Raw genomic sequence first — 20,581 nt, 5'->3', positions numbered from 1 at the left:
TTTTGATGGTCAAATCCGAACTCTGGCAGTAGTTTAGCGGTAAAATATATATTTCTTCCTTGGTTAGATTAAGCTAAAATAGTTTTTTTTCAATTTTTTCTAAGAACATAGAAAACTTATTTCATGGTAAAGGCATGCGAGCAAAGTCATTTTGGCGGTTGTGTGCTGACAATGAAATATATTTTCTTAATACTTCACAATATTTTCACCAGTGGGTTTATTTTATTCGGGCCCAAGTACTGAACCTGGCAAAACCGAAGGATGGTCAAAGCTGAACGATTTCCATAGTTTAATCCTCAAATATAGACTTGGGTAGTAGTTTAATGGGAAAATATGGCCTTATTTAGTTAGAATAGTTTTCTCATTTTTTTCTTATTATGAACTTAAAAACTTTATTTCACCGTGAAGGCATGCGAATGAAATGACATCATTTCGACGGCTGTGTACTAACAATGAAATATATTTCCCCTAAGGGTTCACAATAATTTCCGTCTCCCATATGGGCGACGGACATAAGTTTCCCTGTGACTGAAGAATCATCACTCATAATTGTGAACTGACGAGCAAATATCAATTTCCTTGTCGAGCTAAACCTGTCGGTGTACTGGTATGGAAATATTTTTTGAATTTCTCTATCTGTTTTTTTATATTCCCAGTCCGTACGTGCAAAAAAAATCACGTTTCTAGCTGCAGGCATGGATATTTTGGACAAGATCCACGCATCTGTATCGAAAGAACACATCCATTCCCCCGTTTTTTTTTCAAATCAAATCTTCCACCTACCCCTGCACCCTGCACGTCTCATGCATTTGGCGGCCAAAATATTCGCTATCTCTATACATACCCCTCCTCGATGCAACATCCATATATCATCTCGCAGCAATCTCCATCACATACCGATCGAGGAGAAGAAAGCATTAGCTCGGCGGTGAGAGTCATGGGGTTCCGACGCCGTTCATGGCTTCCCCTCGCGCTGGCCTTGGTTCTCCTCTCCTGCATCACTGCCACGGCCATGGCCAAGCGAACCGGCGAGCTCACCGTCTTCTGGGGCCGGAACAAGGCGGAGGGCACGCTACGAGCGGCCTGTGACACCGGGCTGTACAACACCGTCATCATCTCCTTCTTCAGCGTCTTCGGCCATGGCCGCTACGACGTCGACCTCTCGGGCCACCCGCTGGCCGGCGTCGGCGCCGAGATCAAGCACTGCCAGTCCAAGGGCATCCCGGTGTTCCTCTCCATCTGCGGCGCCGGCAACGGCTACTCCCTCCCGTCCTCCCCGGCGGCAGCGGCCGTGGCCGAGCACCTCTGGAACGCGCACCTCAGCGGCGGCAAGAGCGGCGTGTCCCGCCCATTCGGCGACGCAGTGGTCGACGGCATCGACTTCTACGTCGACCAGGGCGCGTCAGACCACTACGACGAGCTTGCCCGGCGCCTCGACGCCTACAACAGGTACTTCCATCATGGCAGGATCAGCAAGAAGCCGGTGCGGCTGACGGCGACGCCGCGGTGCGCGTTCCCGGACCGGCGGCTGGAGCGGGCGCTGCAGACGGGGCTGTTCGAGCGCATCCACGTCCGCTTCTACGGCGACGAGGAACGGTGATCGTACAAGAACGGCGGTGTCGACGGCGTCGTGGAGGAGTGGAACAAGTGGACGGCGAGGTACCCCAAGAGCCAGCTCTACGTGGGGCTCGCCGCGGCGGAGAGCGGCGTGCCGTTAGGGGCGCCGCCGCCCGTGGAGGTCTACCTCAAGTATCTCTACTACTCTCTGCTTCCCAAGGTGCAGACGGCGGCCAACTATGGCGGGATCATGGATTCATGGTCTGGGATAGGTTCACCGACAACAGGACCGGTTACAGCGACGCCGTCAAGGGATGGGCGTCTTGCAGCTTTGCTGGCTGCGTCAACTAATTTCATTTGACTCGACGACTGTGCACGAATAAAAAGATGAAATTCAACTATGGTTTCTTTCATGTTCTGGACTTGTAGTGAACATTGGAAGGAGGAGAACCAAGTTTTTTTTTAACCTTCACAAGAGAAATAAAGCCACTATATACACTTTCACTTTGATATACAATATCAATCATCGGCATATTAATATTTTATAACTGGTGTATCTTTGTATTATATATTATACTACTCCCTAGTCCCTCCATTCAAATACGCATTTCTTTTTTTTCAAAACTTGCATGATTTGTCTTATTCAAAAAAATTCATAAGTTATTATTTATTTTACTATGATTTTCTTTATCACTTTAGACAGTATGATCATAACTTGAATTTTTCGTATTTAACGAATGATAAAAATTTTCAAATTTCTTTTTATATAGTTGCAACCGCTCGATCCCTCTGTCCTAGAGTACAAGAATTTTTTTTATTTTCTCCTTACTCAAATTAAATTCTGTTTGGCGATGTTTTAAGAACAAAAACTATTGGTAATATTCTTGAAATATCATTACATATATTAAGAAATAAAGTTTGCCTACCTGCATTATTATATCTGACACGTCTACCCTAGATAGATTTCTTGTTGTTCTACTCTTCTAGTCTAGCTTGTTAATGATCCCCATCTCCTCCACCTCTTTGTTGACTCTCTTATTTTCCACTCGAACCCAAGCACATGGCAGACATAAGTAGGCAGGCGAGGAAACGTGGCCACAGCTAGGTATATCACTGCCCAACTGCGGATCGTAATAATGTCCCTAATGCTGCTAAAGTAGGGTCTTTAATCTAATCCGCTTCTTTCTCATTTTAGGTTAGTAGAAGGTGAATTTATACACGTCAAGTAGCCTATTATGTCACCCCAAACAGTGCATTTAAACATGTAATATACAACTTATTATGATAAAAATATTATCATACCAAAAGTAATATATATACAAAATTTTATATTATGTTAGGGCCACAAGGAGCCATCGATTTTTCCTCTACTTTTTGTAAGGGACGGCAATTTATATGTACGATTTTGTCAAGGCGTACTTAATTTGCCAGCTTAATTTCGTTGATCTGGGGTGAAAAATGGCATAATATCAGTGAAAAATTCTTAACTTTGTCAGTTTTATTTCAGTCTAGACATAATATGGTGTCACTGTAGTGTACCATGTGGCTCCGATCCAAAGATTTGTGATGCTTCTGCAGTTAGTTGTCAGATCAATGTTGGTTGGCAGCGTACGTACGGTTTACTTTCCGGCTTTCCGTTCGTCTTCCTGCCATCCTTCATGTGTTTTTCGTCGTTAGTACACATTGATTCGGCAGCATTCAACTATGTGTGCGACTGTCTGCTACCTGTCATCCACCCTTGGAATTTAACACCCTCACATTTCTTTCTTTCCCTCGTTTTTTCCCATATAACCAAATTTAGCGCGGTAGGGAGGTAGTTTATGAGAAAAATCAGAGAAACGGAAGATGGGTGGAACGCCGTGCCTTCTAGGCTGCGGCGGCTGCATGTTTATATAGGCATGGAACATCCCCATGCGTGGATTACATCTTGATGCATAAGAATAGGAACCGGTTGTTGGTTGTTGCAATACAACAGGATAAATACAATCTTACCTAACTAATCTACAACAAAGGCAACATTGATTAACAACCGGTCCAACAAACATTATGCACTTGGTTACATAATAGATCCTGTTTATCTAACAGCCCCCCTCAATCACAACCGTCCTAGGTTGAGATTGTGCTTGAAATTTTCTAGTTGTCGTACTGACAAAGCTTTTGTAAAACCATCAGCTATTTGATCTCCCGTAGGGACATAATCAATCTCCAATAATTTTTTCAGAACCCTTTCTCTGACAAAATGAAAGTCAACTTCTATATGCTTAGTTCTAGCATGAAATACAGGATTAGAAGATAGATACTTAGCTCCCATATTGTCACACCACAACTTCGCAATGCAAGGACTCGATATGCCAATCTCTCTTAAGAGAGTCTGAATCCACATAATCTCAGCCGTAGCATTAGCAACTGCCTTGTATTCGGCCTCAGGGCTTGACCTGGACACGGTAGCTTGTTTTCTTGCACTCCAAGAGACGAGATTTGATCCAAGGAAAATTGCATACCCCCCAGTAGACCTTCTGTCATCTAGGGAACCTGCCCAATCGGCATCTGAAAAACCACTAATCAACATTGATGCGGACTTTGTAATCTTGAGACCAACCTTTGTATCTTGCTTCAGATACCGCAGTATCCGTTTCACAGCAGCCCAGTGAACATCGGTTGGTGAGTGAAGAAACTGGCATACTTTATTAACGGAAAATGCAATGTCAGGCCTAGTAAGCGTAAGGTATTGGAGAGCACCAACAATACTTCTATACCGTGTAGCATATTCTGATGATAAAGGAACTCCCTCATAGGCTGATAATTTCTCACTAGTGGAAAGTGGAGTACTCATCGGTTTGCAGCTTGCCATGTTGACTCTTTTCAGCAAATCCGAAGCATACTTATCTTGAGTCAGAAGAATACCTTCCTGTATTTTACTTACTTCAATACCAAGGAAATAATGTAATTCCCCTAGATCCTTCAACGCAAATTCTGTTCCTAGATCACGAAGCAGACACGTAGTAGCTTCTGATGTTGAGCTAGCTACAATAATATCATCAACATAAATCAAAACGAATATAGTGACTCCACCTTTGTTAAAATAGAATAGTGATGTATCAGCCTTAGAAGCACTGAAGCCAAGATTAATCAATTTAGTACTGAGACGAGCATACCAGGCTCGGGGCGCCTGTTTCAGGCCATAGAGAGCTTTGTCCAACTTACAAACAAAACCAGGTTTGGTCACATCCTCATACCCTGGTGGCTGCCTCATGTAGACTTCTTCTTCTAATATACCATGACGGAAAGCATTCTGGACATCAAGTTGCCTCAAGGACCAACCTCTTGATACTGCTACTGAAAGAATGGCTCTAATAGTTGACATCTTGATTACAGGACTAAATGTATCCTCATAATCAATGCCATACCTTTGTTTGAATCCCTTTGCTACAAGTCGGGCCTTATACCTGTCAAGACTCCCATCTGCCTTTAGCTTGGTCTTATAAACCCACTTGCAATCAATAATATTACTGCCCTTCTTTGGAGGAACCAAATGCCATGTTTTATTTTTCATCAAGGCATTATACTCTGCATCCATGGCTTCCTTCCAATGATTACTGCCGAGGGCCTCCTCAACATGCTGTGGCTCACCAGTAGCTGTAAAACAACTGTACCGAATCCGTCCATCGGTAATTACCTTAGGCTTACGAATACCTGCTTGAAGACTGTCCGGGGGCGATCAGCTTGCTGTTCTGAAGCCGCAGGAGCAGATGGAGTAGAAGATCCAGCAGAATCGCCATCAGGTGGGTCGGGCACCGATCCCAGTGAAGATCCTGCCGGCAGTTCGGCCAGTATTGGTGGTGCAGAAGGAGGTGCCGCTGTCCCCCCTTGTGTGGCGCCACATGACTGGGTCAGAGAAGCCGGGGAGCCCTGAGCAGCAGACGGAGCCTCCGGCGCACCAACAGGATCTGGGACTGATCCCAACGCAGGCGTGCGCAGAAAGCTAGGCGGATCTTCTCCGCTGTGAGCACCCGGACCTGCATTTTGCTACACAACACCACTTTGTGTACCAGAAAGGTTGTGATTAGCACCATTAAACATATGATCATCCGCAGTTTGTTCCCCAACCGATTGATTGAGCAAGGATGGAGGAAGTAAAAGAATTTCTGAGCGCAGGCGTGCTCCTGCATTTGGATGCAATTTGGAAAAAGGAAGAACATTCTCATCAAAGACAACATCGCGAGAGATGTAAACTCTTCCCGTGGATATATCTAAACACTTGAAGCCTTTATGAAGATTACTGTATCCAAGGAAGGCACACTCTTTAGATTGAAAAGCAAGCTTGTGTTGATTATATGGTCGTAAATTTGGCCAACAAGAACATCCAAAAGCACGCAGGGAAGTATACTCGGGTTTTACATGAAAGAGGCGCTCAAGGGGAGTTGAGTAGTTAAGAATCTTACTAGGGGTTCGATTTATGAGATATGTGGCAGTCAAGAAAGCTTCATCCCAGAATTTCAAGGGCATGTGAGCATGCGCCAAAAGAGATAAGCCGACCTCCACGATATGTCTATGTTTGCGCTCGGCAGATCCATTTTGTTGATGGGCATGTGGACAGGAAACTTGATGAGAGATGCCAATATTAGTGAAAAAGGAATTAAGCTTCTCATACTCACCTCCCCAATCTGATTGTACTGCTATAATTTTTCTATCAAAGAGCCTTTCAACCAAGTGTTGAAAGTCCCGAAATTTTTGAATAACCTCAGATTTAAATTTCAGAAGATAGATCCATGTGAATTTGCTAAAATCATCAACGAAACTCACATAGTATTTATATCTGCCAACAGATTCAGGTGCAGCACCCCAAACATCAGAGAAAATAAGTTGTAGAGGCTGAGTAGATATGCTGGTAGACTTCGGGTATGGAAGCTGATGACTTTTTGCTTGTTGACAAGCATTACACACTGAATTATTATTTGAATCAAATAAATAAGGAAGTTCACTATTCTTAAGAACTTTTTGAACAATGGGAATAGCAGGATGCCCTAATCGACTATGCCACCTGTCGATAGACAATTTATTGACTCCAAAGACTTGCTTAGATGCTGACGAGGATGGAATGGGATACAATCCCTTGTGGCATGTCCCTTTAAGCAGAGTGCTTTTCGTGTCCCGATCCTTTATAAGAAAGAAATTAGGATGGAATTCCAAAAAGACATTGTTATCTGAGGTAAGACGATGAACTGAAACAAGATTCTTTTTGGCATCGGGAACATGTAGAATATTGCTAAGATGAAGATCACGATTTGGGGTACAAATTGCAGACTGACCAGTATGTTTAATTTGCATACCTGCACCGCTGGCGGTGTGGATCTGTTCCGAGCCATGGTATTTCTCCCGAGTCGTCAGCTTCTCTAGCTCGCCGGTGACATGATCGGTGGCTCCTGTGTCTGTGTACCAATTGGTGTCGATGTTGTAGGAGGCGACAGCAGCAGCCACATGACGCTCTTCGGGGACGTAGTTCTCATCAAACCGATGCCAACACCGGTTGGCGGTGTGTCCTGTCTTCAGGCACACCTGACACAGGGGACGACTACTGGAGTTGCCGCCCTTGTTGGAGTAGTTGCCGCGACCAAAGTTGCCGCGACCAGCACCGTTTCCATCGCCTTGGCGCTGATTGTTGGATGCGGTGTTGCTGTAGCCGCCACCACGTCCAGAGCCGCGTCCGCGGCCACCGCCACGTCCACGGCCATTGCCACGTCCTCGATTGGCCATATTGGCCGAGGATCCATTGCCTCCTGTCATGAGTTCCATACGAATTTCGAAAGCAAGAAGTTGTTGGTAGGCTTCATTTACCGAGACATGATCCTTCCTGGAAAGGATGGAGGTGACGACGGGGTTGTACTCCATGTCAAGTCCAGTAAGGATGTACTCGACCAATTCTTCATCTTCGATGGGTCTGCCGGCAGCGGCCATCTCATCTCCGAGTGTGCGCATCTTGCCGACGTACTCCGTGATAGATTGGCTCCCTTTCTGAGCCGTGGAGAGGGCGAGTCGAGTGTTGACGACCTGCGCACGGTTCTGCGATGAGTACATTGCCTCGATCGCAGACCAAAGTTCTGCTGCCGTCTCCTTGGCAGCGACTTGGGCGAGAACTTCACGTCCCAGGGATCCCAGGACGAAGCTCAGGACTTGTTGGTCGGTGGCAAACCAGACGTCGTACGTCGGGTTGACGACCTTGGTGTCTTTGCCGCTAGCATCCTTCCCATCGATCTGTTCGGGAGGTGCGGCATTGGCACCAGTTAGATAGCTGACCAAACGCGATCCTCTGACGGCGGCGAGGATCTGCGCCTTCCACATGGCATGGTTGGCCTTGGAGAGTTTCTCAGAGATGACAATCCCCATGAGAGGATTGACGGTGGTAGTAGAGGATGAGGCCATGGTGATTTTAGTGGTTCAAGGAATTGGATGTGGCTCTGATTACCATGAGAAAAATCAGAGGAACGGAAGATGGGTGGAACGCCGTGCCTTCTAGGCTGCGGCGGCTGCATGTTTATATAGGCATGGAACATCCCCATGCGTGGATTACATCTTGATGCATAAGAATAGGAACCGGTTGTTGGTTGTTGCGATACAACAGGATAAATACAATCTTATCTAACTAATCTACAACAAAGGCAACATTGACTAACAACCGGTCCAACAAACATTATGCACTTGGTTACATAATAGATCCTGTTTATCTAACAGTTTAGACTTGTATACAAGTTCAGGGATGAAAACTGCTTGTACAAGTTGGAGGAAGAAAATCTGACTCTACTAATAGTTGAAGGAGCTAGAGTAGATTTTATCAACCAATGAAGACTGATTTCAGCCCTTTCACTTTTGAAACGGGTGAAATGAAAGTTCAGTAGGCAAAGTGTGTTTTACCTCCTCGAATTATTGGCATAGTATATTTCTTCTCCTCAAACTTCAATAGAATCTAATGAGGAGTGAATAATCTCAGAAAACCATGATAGTTTCGAGAGCAAAATAACTGGTACGTAAATAGTTTAAAAAAATCATGGCAGCTTAGTTGGCAACAGGGAAAACAATATCCTTATAGCAACCCTAAAAATTTAGTCATGGAAATTCATTAGGGCTTAGTGTTTACTTATAAAGCTTCAACTCGCTTATGTCCATAGTAAACTCTTTGAGATTTCCCAAGTCTCAAGGTGACGAGTAGTTAATAAATATTATATTTTTATGTAGAACTGAGTAACCTTCATATAGCATATATACTACTCTAGGTAGTATACATTGTTTTCTCTGATGTAGGAAGTAAGTACTACAGGTCCCTGTTCCCACCTACATACCCCTGCATCATGTTTGCTTTGCATATACAGTAGCTCTCCAACACATAAGCGGTAAGCTCCAGTGCTATCCAGCCAAGCTGCACCATCATCTGATCTCTCTCAGTCTCTATATATATTTGCAACGACAACATGTCGAGAACCCATCTCACTGCAGTCTGCATAGTATACCAGAGCACTGCAATACCCATAAGGAAAGCTCGGCGGCGCGCGTCATGGCGTTCCGACGCCGTTCATGGCTTCCACCCCTCACGCTGGCCATGGCTCTCCTCTCTTGCCTCGCTACCACGGCGGTGGGAAAGCGGACCGGCGAGCTGTCCGTGTTCTGGGGACGGAACAAGGACGAGGGCACCCTGCGAGAGGCCTGCGACACCGGCCTGTACAACACCGTCGCCATCTCCTTCTACAGCGTCTTGGGCCACGACCGGTACGGCGTGGAACTCTCTGGCCACAAGCTCGACGACGTCGGCGCCGACATCACGCACTGCCAGTCCAAGGGCGTCCTGGTCCTCCTCTCCATCGGTGGCGGCGGTGGCAGCGGCAACGACGAGTCCCTTCCGTCCACCGCGTCGGCGTCGGACGTCGCGGACCACCTCTGGAACGCGCACCTCGGCGGCGGCCGCAATGGCGTCTTGCGCCCCTTCGGCGACGCCGTGGTCGACGGCGTCGACTTCTACGTCGACCAGGGCGCGCCGGAGTACTACGAGGAGCTCGCACGACGCCTCGACGGCTACAACATCAACGCCGCCGGGAACCGGAAGCGGGTGCGGCTGACGGCGACGCCGCGGTGCATGTTCCCGGACCGGAGCCTAGAGCCGGCGCTGCAGACGGGTCTGTTCGAGCGCATCCACGTCCGCTTCTACGGCGACGACGGGTGCTCCTACAAGAACGGCGTCGTCGACCGGTGGGAGAAGTGGACGGCGAGGTATCCCGGGAGCCAGGTCTACCTGGGGCTCGCCGCGGCCGAGAGCGGCGTGCCGGAAGGGGCGCGGCCGCCCGTCGAGGTCTACCTCAAATATCTCTACTACCTCCTGCTGCCCAAGGTGCAGAAGGCGCCCAACTATGGTGGCGTCATGGTCTGGGACAGGTTCACCGACAAGAAGACCGGATACAGCAGAGCCGTCAAAGGCTGGGCATCATGCAGCTATGCTGGCTGTGTTTAATCCGACTTGACTATACATTAATAATAGATAATAAAATGGAAGCAGTGTAGTTGCTTTCATGTTCTGGACTTGTAGTGAATGGAGTAACTAGGCAGAACCGAGTTTTTCTTCTTTTTTTTATCAAACAATAACAGAGCCGATGTATTTGTACGCTTGTATACTCCGATGCATATCTATCGTTGGCATATCCATCTTATTACTTTTCATTTTAACTGATTTCTCTTTGCCAGATCTGCGATTTTGCTGGCTTCGTCAGGATATGAACTATATTACTATACAAGTGAAATGCATGCCAGGTCCTTAAACATATCAGACGGTACCATCTAGGCCTATAAACTTCAAAAGTGATTATTTGAGTCCTTTAACTTTCCAAAGTAATCATCTAGGTCCATCAACTTTTCATCCTTATTCACCGAAGAGGTCCAAATCGTGGACCTAGATTTACACTAGAATGAAACTTAAAAAGTTGAAGGACCCAATGATAATTTTCAATGTTTATGGACCTAGATGATACCTCAGAATAAGTTTGAGGACCTGGCGTGCATTTCACTCTCTATAGTTTTTGTCCTTAAATGCAAGGATTTTTTTTGTTTATTTTCAATAAATAGAGCTATTTTTAGGAAAACAATTAGTAACATTCTTGATATCAAATCAATATGACTGTACTATGTAATATGATTGAAGAGATATATTTTTTCTTACATGCATTATGACACGTATTTAACCTAGATAGCTAGATTGCTCGTATTTCCATTAATGTTGTTGCTACCGAAACCAATCACTTGGATCCAACGCCTCCACCCGGCCGTTTGTTGACTTGTGCAACCAAGTCACTAGTTGCTTCCTTCTCATTTCAACTCAAACCCATGGACATGCCACGCGTATAGTAGCTAGGCAGGCGAGGGACGTGTCCAAGCACTTCCAAACTATATATGGTGCTCAACTGCGGATCGTAATGATGATGTTCCTTATGCTAGCTGCTGAAAAGGATCTTTTATTTTATCAGTACGTTTCTTCACATCTTAGGTTAATAGAGAAGTAGACTCACACACGTTAGAGATCTATTAAGTCATTTTAATTATATAGTGCCCTGCAACATGTTTGATTCTCCCTTGACGCCGACAGCATGTTTGGCCCGTGCATCATGGCGCATGCAGCTATCTGTTTGGTGCCGGCGGCACTGGCATGTTGGAGTTGAATCACTCAACTATATATCTCACAATCTCACTGATATGATAGTGTAAGGAACATGGCCCCATTTAGGCCATTGTTTGTGATTTTGGTGATTGAGTGACAACATATTCAACGGGACTAACAAGTTTGTGAGATCACACTTGTAGGAGTTTTTAGGTCCCATGGATATGAGTCAACATGTCTAATTCATTGTCAAGACGCAATGTCTAATCTATCGTCGAGACGCCAAGTCCAATCCACCATCAAGATGACAAGTCCAATCCGCCGTAGAGATGTCAAAGCATAGTGGAAATCCGGAGATATAATAATTTTGAAGGATCCAATTGATCGCTGCGATGCATTGGACGAGTTTGGCAGAAAACAGGGGCACCGGTTTAACCGATGCCTAAGCATCGGTGCATCCGATGGTTGTCGGAAGATCCGACGCCCTAGCATCCGTGCAAGTCTGAGCACCTCTGGAGATCAAGTGAAGAAAGAGTGAAGCACTGGTTGAACCGACGAGGCCAAGTTAAGCATCGGTGCATTCAACGTACTATGTTCTAGAGATGATGTCAAACATGTAGCAGCCAAGCCTTCAGCACCGAAAGATCCGACGGCTACCGGAGTAATGCGTCGATGCAATGACGTCAGCAAAGTGTAATGGCTATATGAAGGATAAGTGTCACCGGAAGTTCCGACGCCCTAGCATCGGTTCATCCGATGGTCCCTGAAGTTGCTGCAGCGTGTCAGAGAGGCCAACGGTTACTTTAGAGCACAAAGTGACCGGAAGAACCGATGCTCTATGCACCGGAAGTTCCGATGCCTACGCAGAAAACTGGCCAACGGCTAGTAACGGCTCTCTTGACATGGTGGCCTATATATATGTGTTCCCCCGGCCATTTGATGTTGGCTGGAGTCCCAAGACATCTCATACACACCCAAGAACACCTCCAAGCCATATAAGAGATCATTGATCATATCCTTAGGTTTTAGCACTAGCTTTGTGAAGTGTGAGTGCTAGATTAGCTCTTGAGTGAGTGAACAAGCAAGGTTGAGATCCTTGTGGCTGGTTCTAGAGTGAACCACACTTGTATTACGGTGCGCCGGCCCCTTGGAGCAATTGGTGGCTCGCCGGCAAGTCAACGACCCTCTGACTTGGTGTGGAGCGGCGTCGACGACATTGTGCGGGGGACGGAGACCCCTCCTTCGTGGGCAATCTCCCTTAGTGAAGATCGGGATCAAGGTGACCGTGATTGTGTTCACGGAAGAGACTTGATTGTCGGGAAGCGATACTCTTAGTGAGTGCTTCAACAACGTGGACGTAGGGGCGCCTTTGTGGCAAACCGAACTATGGGATAAATCCTCGTGTCGAGAGTTCGCTTCCTCTCATCCCTCCCTTTAAGCTTCCGCATTTCATATTGCAACTTGTGTACCTTTACTTTCTTAGTGTAGTATCTTGCTAGGATTGGCTATAGGTTACAAAACTCTTTTGGGATGAGGGTTTCACACTAAGGTGAACCGTAGTTGCACATCTTGATAGATTGTTTTAGTTTAAGTTTTGTGCAAACTAGTTTGAGCCATAGGTTAAGATTTTAATTGTGCCTAATTCACCCCCTCCCCCTCTTAGGCTAGAGCACCCGATCACTTTCAGATAGAGGCTCTCGGACGAGAGGTCGAAGCAGAACTCACCCTTCTTACATGTAGACGCACAAATGCACATGATGCTTTCTCCAATGCCACACCGTCTCGGCCGGCCAGCGTTCTTTTCTTTATATAAACTGAATGCAAAAAGATAGAACATGGGCTAACAACCTGACACTACCACTACACCACGTACACCCACCAGCCCATGCGAGTTGCACGCGTCGTGGACGAGCAGGGTCCTAATCTATTGGCCTCGATGCCAACACATCGCATCTCAGGCTAACTAACATGCATGTTATTGACCATGCATCACACATGGCTAATCCTCCACATGACTAAGTACATGCAGCCAAATCCCTACCCGAGCCCGAGCCCAACCCCAAAGCCAACATCCCCAGCAGCTCGGCCTGGACGTGAGACTCCTACATGGACAAATTGAGCTGGAGTGGAGGCACCACAGCCTTGACCAGGGAACTCACATGCATGGTGCGCAGCGAGCTTGGGCGGGAGATGGGCCACCTTGGAGAGGACAGAGAGATGGGGACATGGAGGGGAGATCATCGCCCACAACTGCCATCTAATCGGGATCCAGTCAGTGAGAGATGTGGGAGAGGTCCAGCCGGGAGAGATAGATGAGAGAAAAGGGTGGAGAGGGAATACCTAGAGGTAAGATGGATATTTTGAAAAATAAATACATTGAAATACGTACTCTAGGTCACTAATAAAGAGTAAAAGATATAAGATCGAGCTCTGAGGCCTGCCACCAAGGTTCTCCCTATAAGGTTGCTAGTCGTAAGAATATCTCGCCGTGACTGGAGGAGGAGAAGTCGTGAACTGAACACACAGTAGTGTCTTCAAAGTGGAGGTCAGATAACATGTACTAGAACTGCATGCGCTAACACGTACGGGAACACGCGCTGAAGAAGGTGATGCTCTGATGAGTCTCCATCGATGGCTGGTCCGGGGTGATGATCTGCAGCAGCTCGCCTCGCCACATTCCACCCAAATTATTGCTCTGTGATCTTGTGCTATTATCGGAGTCCATGCTGGAACGCCACTCCTCAGGCGGCCACAAGAACGCAGGCACGTCCGGCGGTGATGACCTCCACAGCTTCCACCATGCTCCGACGACTGGATGGGTTGGGGTTGGTACACGCCAACCCAAGGAGCAGTAGACGTTCAGCCTCATCTGTAATGTAACAACGACGGCCATGTAACACCCTATTTTCGAGCCTTTTCAAAATTCACAAAATAAAATTTTGAAGTCTTCAAGTACATTTAAAATTTGTTTAAACCCTCTAGTAGTTTAAAATTTTCTTTTGAAACAAAAACCTTTCAAAAAGCTTTCCAAAAGTTTTTGAGTGCCCTTTAAGTTGTTGTGGTTCTAATAAATTTTTGTTGTGCATGTTTGTGCCCTAAACATTTCAAATCCCATTTAAAATTTGAATTCAAACTCCATTTGAAAAAGTTTAAACCTTAAAACCTCAACTGGGCCGCCCTCTCCCTTTCCTCTCCATGCAGCCCAGCCCGACCCGCCTCCTCCCCTTCCCCGCCTGGGCCGCCTCCGCGCCGCGCCGGCCCATAACCCCCTGCGCGCGCGTCCGCGCCCCGGCCCGCACGCGCGCAGCCGCCACCGCCGCTCCTCGTTTCCACCTCTGGCCGCGCATTCGCACCCCGCGCCCGGACGCGCCCTCCTCTCCTTCTTCTTCCTCCCGCACCGGCCAGCCCTACCCTTGCCTGAGCCACGTGGCGGTCGAGCCTGAGCTCGCCCCGCCCTCTCCACGCTTGGCCCCCACCTTCCTCTCCCGGCCCCTACCTAACTCGAATCGCACGCCCCTCACCTTCTCCCTGCCCGCGCCCGGCCCCTACCGTCACCGCCATTGATGGTAAGAGAAGTTTCCCGAGCGCCCCTTTTTGCCACGCTCGAGCAACTCTCACTGCCCCAAGTCGAGCCAGCCACGCGCGCCACCGCTGCCCGCTCTCCAGCCGCCTCTGCGCCGCCGAGCAATTAGCCACCGTCGACCCCGCATTGCCCAATCCAACACACAGGTGAGCTTCGCCGTGACCCACTCCTGCTGCTAGGCTAGACCCAGAGCCGTATAGGATCACCCCCTGGCCGGAACACCAACGCCGGCGTGACGCCGCCGCGCGCAGCCGTGGTCTCACCGTGGCGAGCTCACTGCTGCACCATAGGACCCCACGCAAGCCTTGCCTAAGCTTGCTGCTGTCCCGCGCAAACTCCCTGACCCATTTAACCCCGGTACAAAGCCCCGGCGTAGCACGAATGCGCACGCCGGCGAGCTCCGCCGCCGCAACGCCACCCCCGCTGCTGCCCCCGGCGCTACACCCCTTGCAGGCCTCGGCCAAGGCCCTAGGAAGATTACGCGTGTCGCGTACCTCATCCCAGACCCAAGCCCGAGCCGATTTCACCCCTAGAACACCATTTTTTGTGAACTCCGGCGAGCCCCTGCCGCGCGCCGCCACGGGGAAGAACCCCGGCGACCGGGCGCCGCCGCCCTCGCGCCCAGAAGCGATCCCCGCCGTCCGATCCAGAACGGACGCACGCGATTAGAAGATACCGGTTCGCCCGGGAAACTTTGCTAAAGAGCCCCTGAGTTTTTAGAAATCAACCCGCAGTCCAGCGCAGTTAAAAAATAATTATGAAACAGCCCCTGACTTTACAAATTTAACCCCGAAGTTTTAAAATATTGAACCCGCAGTCCTGGGGGTGTGCTTTCACAAGTAGGCTCCCGGAAGTTTATTTTAATCACATTTAAGTCCCTGGTTTTTGCAAAAAGACCCCTGGACCGAGGATATTCTATGGAATATTCCCTGGTTTCACCTTTTCTAGGATTTAGAACTTCCACAAGCCATAACTTTCTCATTTTTCTTACAAATTCGATGATTCTTGTCCCTAACATTTTCTAAAATCAAGATCTACGCAACCATACCAAATTTACTCAAATAAAATTTTATTTTCAATCATTGTTTGCTTGTTTGTTGTGTTTTTTACACGTTCGTCTGAGCCGTTAGTAACGTTCGACGTACGTGCGTAGGTTCAAACGACGCTGCATTCGACAACGATCCCGAAGACCCGGATTACGAAGAAGAACCCGTCGACGAGTTCGAAGGCAAGTCCTATCGCCCCTCCTTGATCATATTGAACCCAAGTTTTCGCAAACATAAAATATGACCAACATTAAATCGGACTTTCTTTTTATGCATGATGTGTTATTTTAAAATGTTTTCTCGAGGTTAGTAATTACCCATATTTGTTAATTAAGCCAATCCTTCATCTTTGAGCACCCTGATCCCTTGATAACCCTAGGTTAAAATTATTATTTCAAATGCTTAGGCTAGGTGCTTTGCTACTGCAAAAATTTTCAAAACAACATTTTCTCGTGTGAGTTCAAGAATGGTTTAAAAACTGTTATGAGCTGGGATAGATATGTCTATGTACCTACTTTGTACATATGCTACGGAGAGTCTGCCCTAGCATATAAGGATTATCGTTGTGGTTATCACCTAGCATTTGTTTCGTGCAACCACATGTCTGACCTAGGATGGACTTGGTCATGAACCCATAGGCTTAGAGCCGCAATTCACCTGGAGGCAGGGTGCAATGGACACCAGGAGCGGACCCGGGACCTGTGTGGTGTACCGAAGTATGGCCCCGGCACGGGACCTGTGTGGCGTACCGTGTCGTAAATCGAATTATATCCTTTAGTTGTGTGCTATTGGGCCCTTGGTTGTTCCGTGGTGGTTGTGGGCTATATATCCGATGCGTGTACGAGATCAAGTTGTACTTGATGCAACTCAAGTACACCATATGGAGAAAGTGTACAAACTCTGCAGAGATGAAATCTATCTGGATAGTCATGCCTGCGGTCTCAGGCATGCTATGGTGGAGTCACAGTGATTAGGTTTTCAAAAGTTTATGTATGTATGTTTGTTGGAAAAGATGCCCGAACTCGGTTACCGAGAAATGGGGTAAAGCTGTGTGATAATGCCAAAGTGTGGCAGTGTGCTTTTAAAGCACGGGAACTGGCGGGATTGAAGTATCTTCCCCAGGGCCAAACCCTTTATAATAAAACATATTCTTTTCGTACCTTTCTTCTTTCAAAAGAAATATAGCAAATTCACACTCATGCATCAAACACAGCATTTCCGCAAATAAACCCAGAGCCCTTCCTTCCCTTACCCTATGCATCTAAATAAACTTTTGTTTAAAAGATAGGACTTGCTGAGTACATTATGTACTAACCCCACCCATCATCATGTTTTTCAGCAGAAGATGCAGAAGACGAATTCGACATAGATGAAGATGCGTAGATAGGGTTTCGCCTACACCCAAAGTTTTGCCGGTGGTTTTGGGTGACCGCGTAGTGCTTCTGCCGTGTAATAAAGTTTACGGCCTGCGAGCCGTTATGTAAGAATCTTATGTAAGACTCTGTGTTATGAAATGTATGCGATGTCAGGCTTTCTGTACCATTTCTGTTTATCTGTGTGTATCAACTACTAATCTAGGGACTGATATGGTAAGCACAATTGATCTCGAAAATAGGGTCCGACAGGCCAGCTGATGCTTGTCCACGGCCTCGAGCAACTTCCCCTCCCCATAAAGCCGCCAGACCCAAATGGAGATGTGGCCATCGTCAGATGGGACATCCCTGTTCTTCTTGCCTGTAACCACCTCGAGGATGACCACCCCAAATGCAAAGATGTCAGTCTGGCGTGTGGCCCTTTGGCTCATTGCATATTCCGGCGCTATGTAGCCCCAGGTGCCGGCGACTCCGGTGACGGAGCTCCTGTCCCCAGCCACCGTGCAGGCGATACCGAAGTCGCTGAGACGAGCACCCAAGTTGGCATCTTGCATAATGTTGCTGGCCTTGATGTCACGGTGCAGCACCATTGGTTCATGCTCATGGTGAACATAGTACAGGCCGGTGGCTATATATGTCCCTCAGAATGTTGTAGCGGGTGTGCCATTGTTGAATACTAGATCTATCTTCCTCTTGCTGCTGCTGCTGCTGCTTCTGGTGGGTGACTAATGCAAGTTCTGTTAAGTAAAAAGTTTACAATGGCCCCCTGACATGTTTTAGACCGAGCTGCAAGAAAAGCCACTATCTATACTTCGGCAATTGGATTGCCTACACCAATTTCTTTGGAATATACATGATTCATATGCTTCAATCATTAAACATGGCCTGTATTTCTTTTCATGAGAATCTTATTATCAAATATCATGTATTTTCTGTCCCCCAAACTAGATAGATCACGAGTGCTCAAACGGTTAATTTTAATTGAGTCAAGTAGTAGCACTTGTTCTTTGAACCATCCACACAACAATGTTATTAAACTGAAACTGGAACCAAACATATGTACTTCTAAGTTTCCTTTCAGATATACTACCGGATGTTAGGTCTTATAGGATCTTCCCCTTTCCCTAAACCACTAGAATGACTAGGATTAGATTGAATACCTTCGGTTTGCTGGCTCGACGACATGGTGTAGTGGCGAGTACCGGCGTCCTTGTGCTGTAGATGTGCTCAGCTACGGCTCGGGGTCGCCGGTATGGTCGATGTGGTCGAAGCAGAGGTGACGGCGCGGTGGCGGCGGCCCTTCCCTCCACTGCGCGCTAGGGCTAGATCGGGTACCAGGATTGTGGGGTGAGGTGAGTACGGCGAATGTTGGTTCGCGTGCCAGTGCCACACCCGGTTTTTAAAAGAAAACCGAATGCATAGCTATATGTATGCCAGGATCAAGTTTCATACATATAGAGACATCATAAGTGAATAATCAGTAATAGTATCACGTAAAAGAGAAAATAAAACAAATAAAAGACTATCAGAGTTATATAGCTTATCCTGGAAACGAAGGCTCCAAACTTCATAGGCAATCGACTGGGGGCTGCGTACGCCTAGAACTCAGCAACATCTTCAAAAGACTTCACCACAACTTTCTCCTTCTGAGCAGTAGTAAACAAGGGTGAGTACACTTATGGTTGGTACTCAGCAAGGCCACAAGAAATAACCAGAAAATGATTTATATCCATCTTTAAGTTTATTAATCATGTGAGGGTCCAAGCCGCTCTTGACCGTGAGCACGGCTAACCGGTTAGTTTTAACTCTGCAGAGGTTGTACACTTTCACCACAATTCGCGTAAAAGTTCCGAAGAACTTTGAACCCAACCACGCAATGTGCTAGCTAGGCACAATACCATACTTCCGAGGTGTGATTGCATAGGGACGCAACGAGGCCTTTACAAAGATTCCCTAACCCATGACAGTCCGCTAAGGTTTCAAGTCAAAGCGGTCATAACACTGTCCTAATGAGGTGGTACCTTGCCAAAGGACCATTAAACAATACCAATTGCCCCAAGAGGACCGAGCTATACCCCGTCGATGCATCCCCTCTTGCCCTTTCGGTAAGACTATCACAAGCTAGAGTCTCTAATTAATCAGCCAAGACCAGAGCCATATAGTATTGTGGTTGGACTATTTTCTTGGGTGGTTCTCCATGTTCCAATTAAATCATCATAATACTCTTGTAAATAAGCATAGATAGAAAGATGGTTAGGGTCACTTGCCTTTCTCCAACGAAAAGCTACTCTTGCTGCTCTTCAGCTTTTGCTCACTTGGAACTCTTGATCTTCAATCTTCGAACGGCGATCCTTCTACTCGGACCAATCATGGAGCAAACATACAAGCAAACAAGAAGATATATCTAAGAACAATACACCAAAACAAAGAAAGGCTTTAAAAGAACACATTAAAGGATAGGGCTCGCTACTACGGTTACGAGAGCGCAAGAAACGCGAAAAACGGAGCTAAAACGGCGATTCTATGGGTTAAACGGTGAGTCAGGAATTTATTAGTCACGATTAACCAAAGGGTTAAGGACTAACAGAACAGATTTGCAAGACACAGAAAACTGTGCTCACAGAGGATAACAAGGTCATAAAGCTATCGCACACGTTGCAAGGATCACGTGAGCGCGAGAATCGATGAAAACGGAGTTAAAACGTGAAAGATATGGCTAAAACAGTGCACTAGGGACTTGTTTGCGATAGATTTAAACTTCCAGGGGCTAGCTTTAAAGAAACCAGGGACTAAAACCTAATTAAACCTTAAACGCAGGGGTTAGATTGCAAAAAAACTCAACTCACGGACGGCGGGTTCTATTTTAGAAAAACTCAAGGTTTAAAACGTAAAAGGAAGGACCTATACGTAAATATTTTTAAACATGGCTGGACTGTGGGTTTATTTTGTGAAAATGGAAGGGTTGTTTTGCAAAAGAGACACACGAACCGGTATCTAGGGTTTAGGAGCATCGGATCTAGATCTAACGGCTGAGGTCGATCCGAGAAACCGATCTAATCTAGATCGTCAGAAACAGATCGGGTGGTTAAGAACGAAGGGGACGTGCGGTGGCAGCGCAAGACGCCACCAGCGAGTGAACGCGGCGGCGAGTGGCGGCGATCACGCTGGAGTAACACCTAAGCGCATTCCCGAGCTCGATTTGACGTGGCTTTGCACGTGAAGACTACACGGGGAACTCGATTGCGGGGTCGGCAAGGTGCGGGGGTGGCCAGACGCGATCGGGCAACGGCGAGGGGTGGCTCGGCGGCGTAGTCTTGCTCTGGTGAGCGATAGCGCGCGGCACAGAGAGGGTACAATAGAGAAAAAAAGGCTCGGCAATGCTGCTCACCTC

The 20,581-nt window shown here is 47.1% G+C and overlaps 2 protein-coding genes, 1 non-coding gene and 1 pseudogene across 3 annotated transcripts; 2 read left to right on the top strand and 2 right to left on the bottom strand.

Moving 5' to 3' along the window:
- Positions 1-902: 902 nt before the first annotated feature.
- Positions 903-1,997, top strand: LOC120683845 (annotated as a pseudogene).
- A 5,358-nt stretch (positions 1,998-7,355) lies between these two features.
- LOC120684153 lies at positions 7,356-7,494 on the bottom strand. The gene has a single exon (XR_005679133.1). It is a non-coding gene; the product is annotated as a small nucleolar RNA Z247 (small nucleolar RNA).
- A 1,573-nt stretch (positions 7,495-9,067) lies between these two features.
- On the top strand, positions 9,068-10,235 carry LOC120683640 (xylanase inhibitor protein 1-like). The gene has a single exon (XM_039965733.1). The coding sequence runs from the start codon at positions 9,104-9,106 to the stop codon at positions 10,049-10,051; it is 948 nt and encodes a 315-aa protein (XP_039821667.1). The 5' UTR covers positions 9,068-9,103; the 3' UTR covers positions 10,052-10,235.
- A 7,131-nt stretch (positions 10,236-17,366) lies between these two features.
- On the bottom strand, positions 17,367-17,780 carry LOC120680936 (probable L-type lectin-domain containing receptor kinase S.7). The gene has a single exon (XM_039962508.1). The coding sequence runs from the start codon at positions 17,778-17,780 to the stop codon at positions 17,367-17,369; it is 414 nt and encodes a 137-aa protein (XP_039818442.1).
- Between the last annotated feature and the right edge of the window lie 2,801 nt (positions 17,781-20,581).

The sequence above is a fragment of the Panicum virgatum genome, chromosome 7N, assembly GCF_016808335.1.
Source record: "Panicum virgatum strain AP13 chromosome 7N, P.virgatum_v5, whole genome shotgun sequence".
Taxonomy (NCBI): domain Eukaryota; kingdom Viridiplantae; phylum Streptophyta; class Magnoliopsida; order Poales; family Poaceae; genus Panicum; species Panicum virgatum.
Note: the sequence above shows the minus strand (reverse complement) of the source record. Positions and strands in the feature narration are given on the sequence as shown.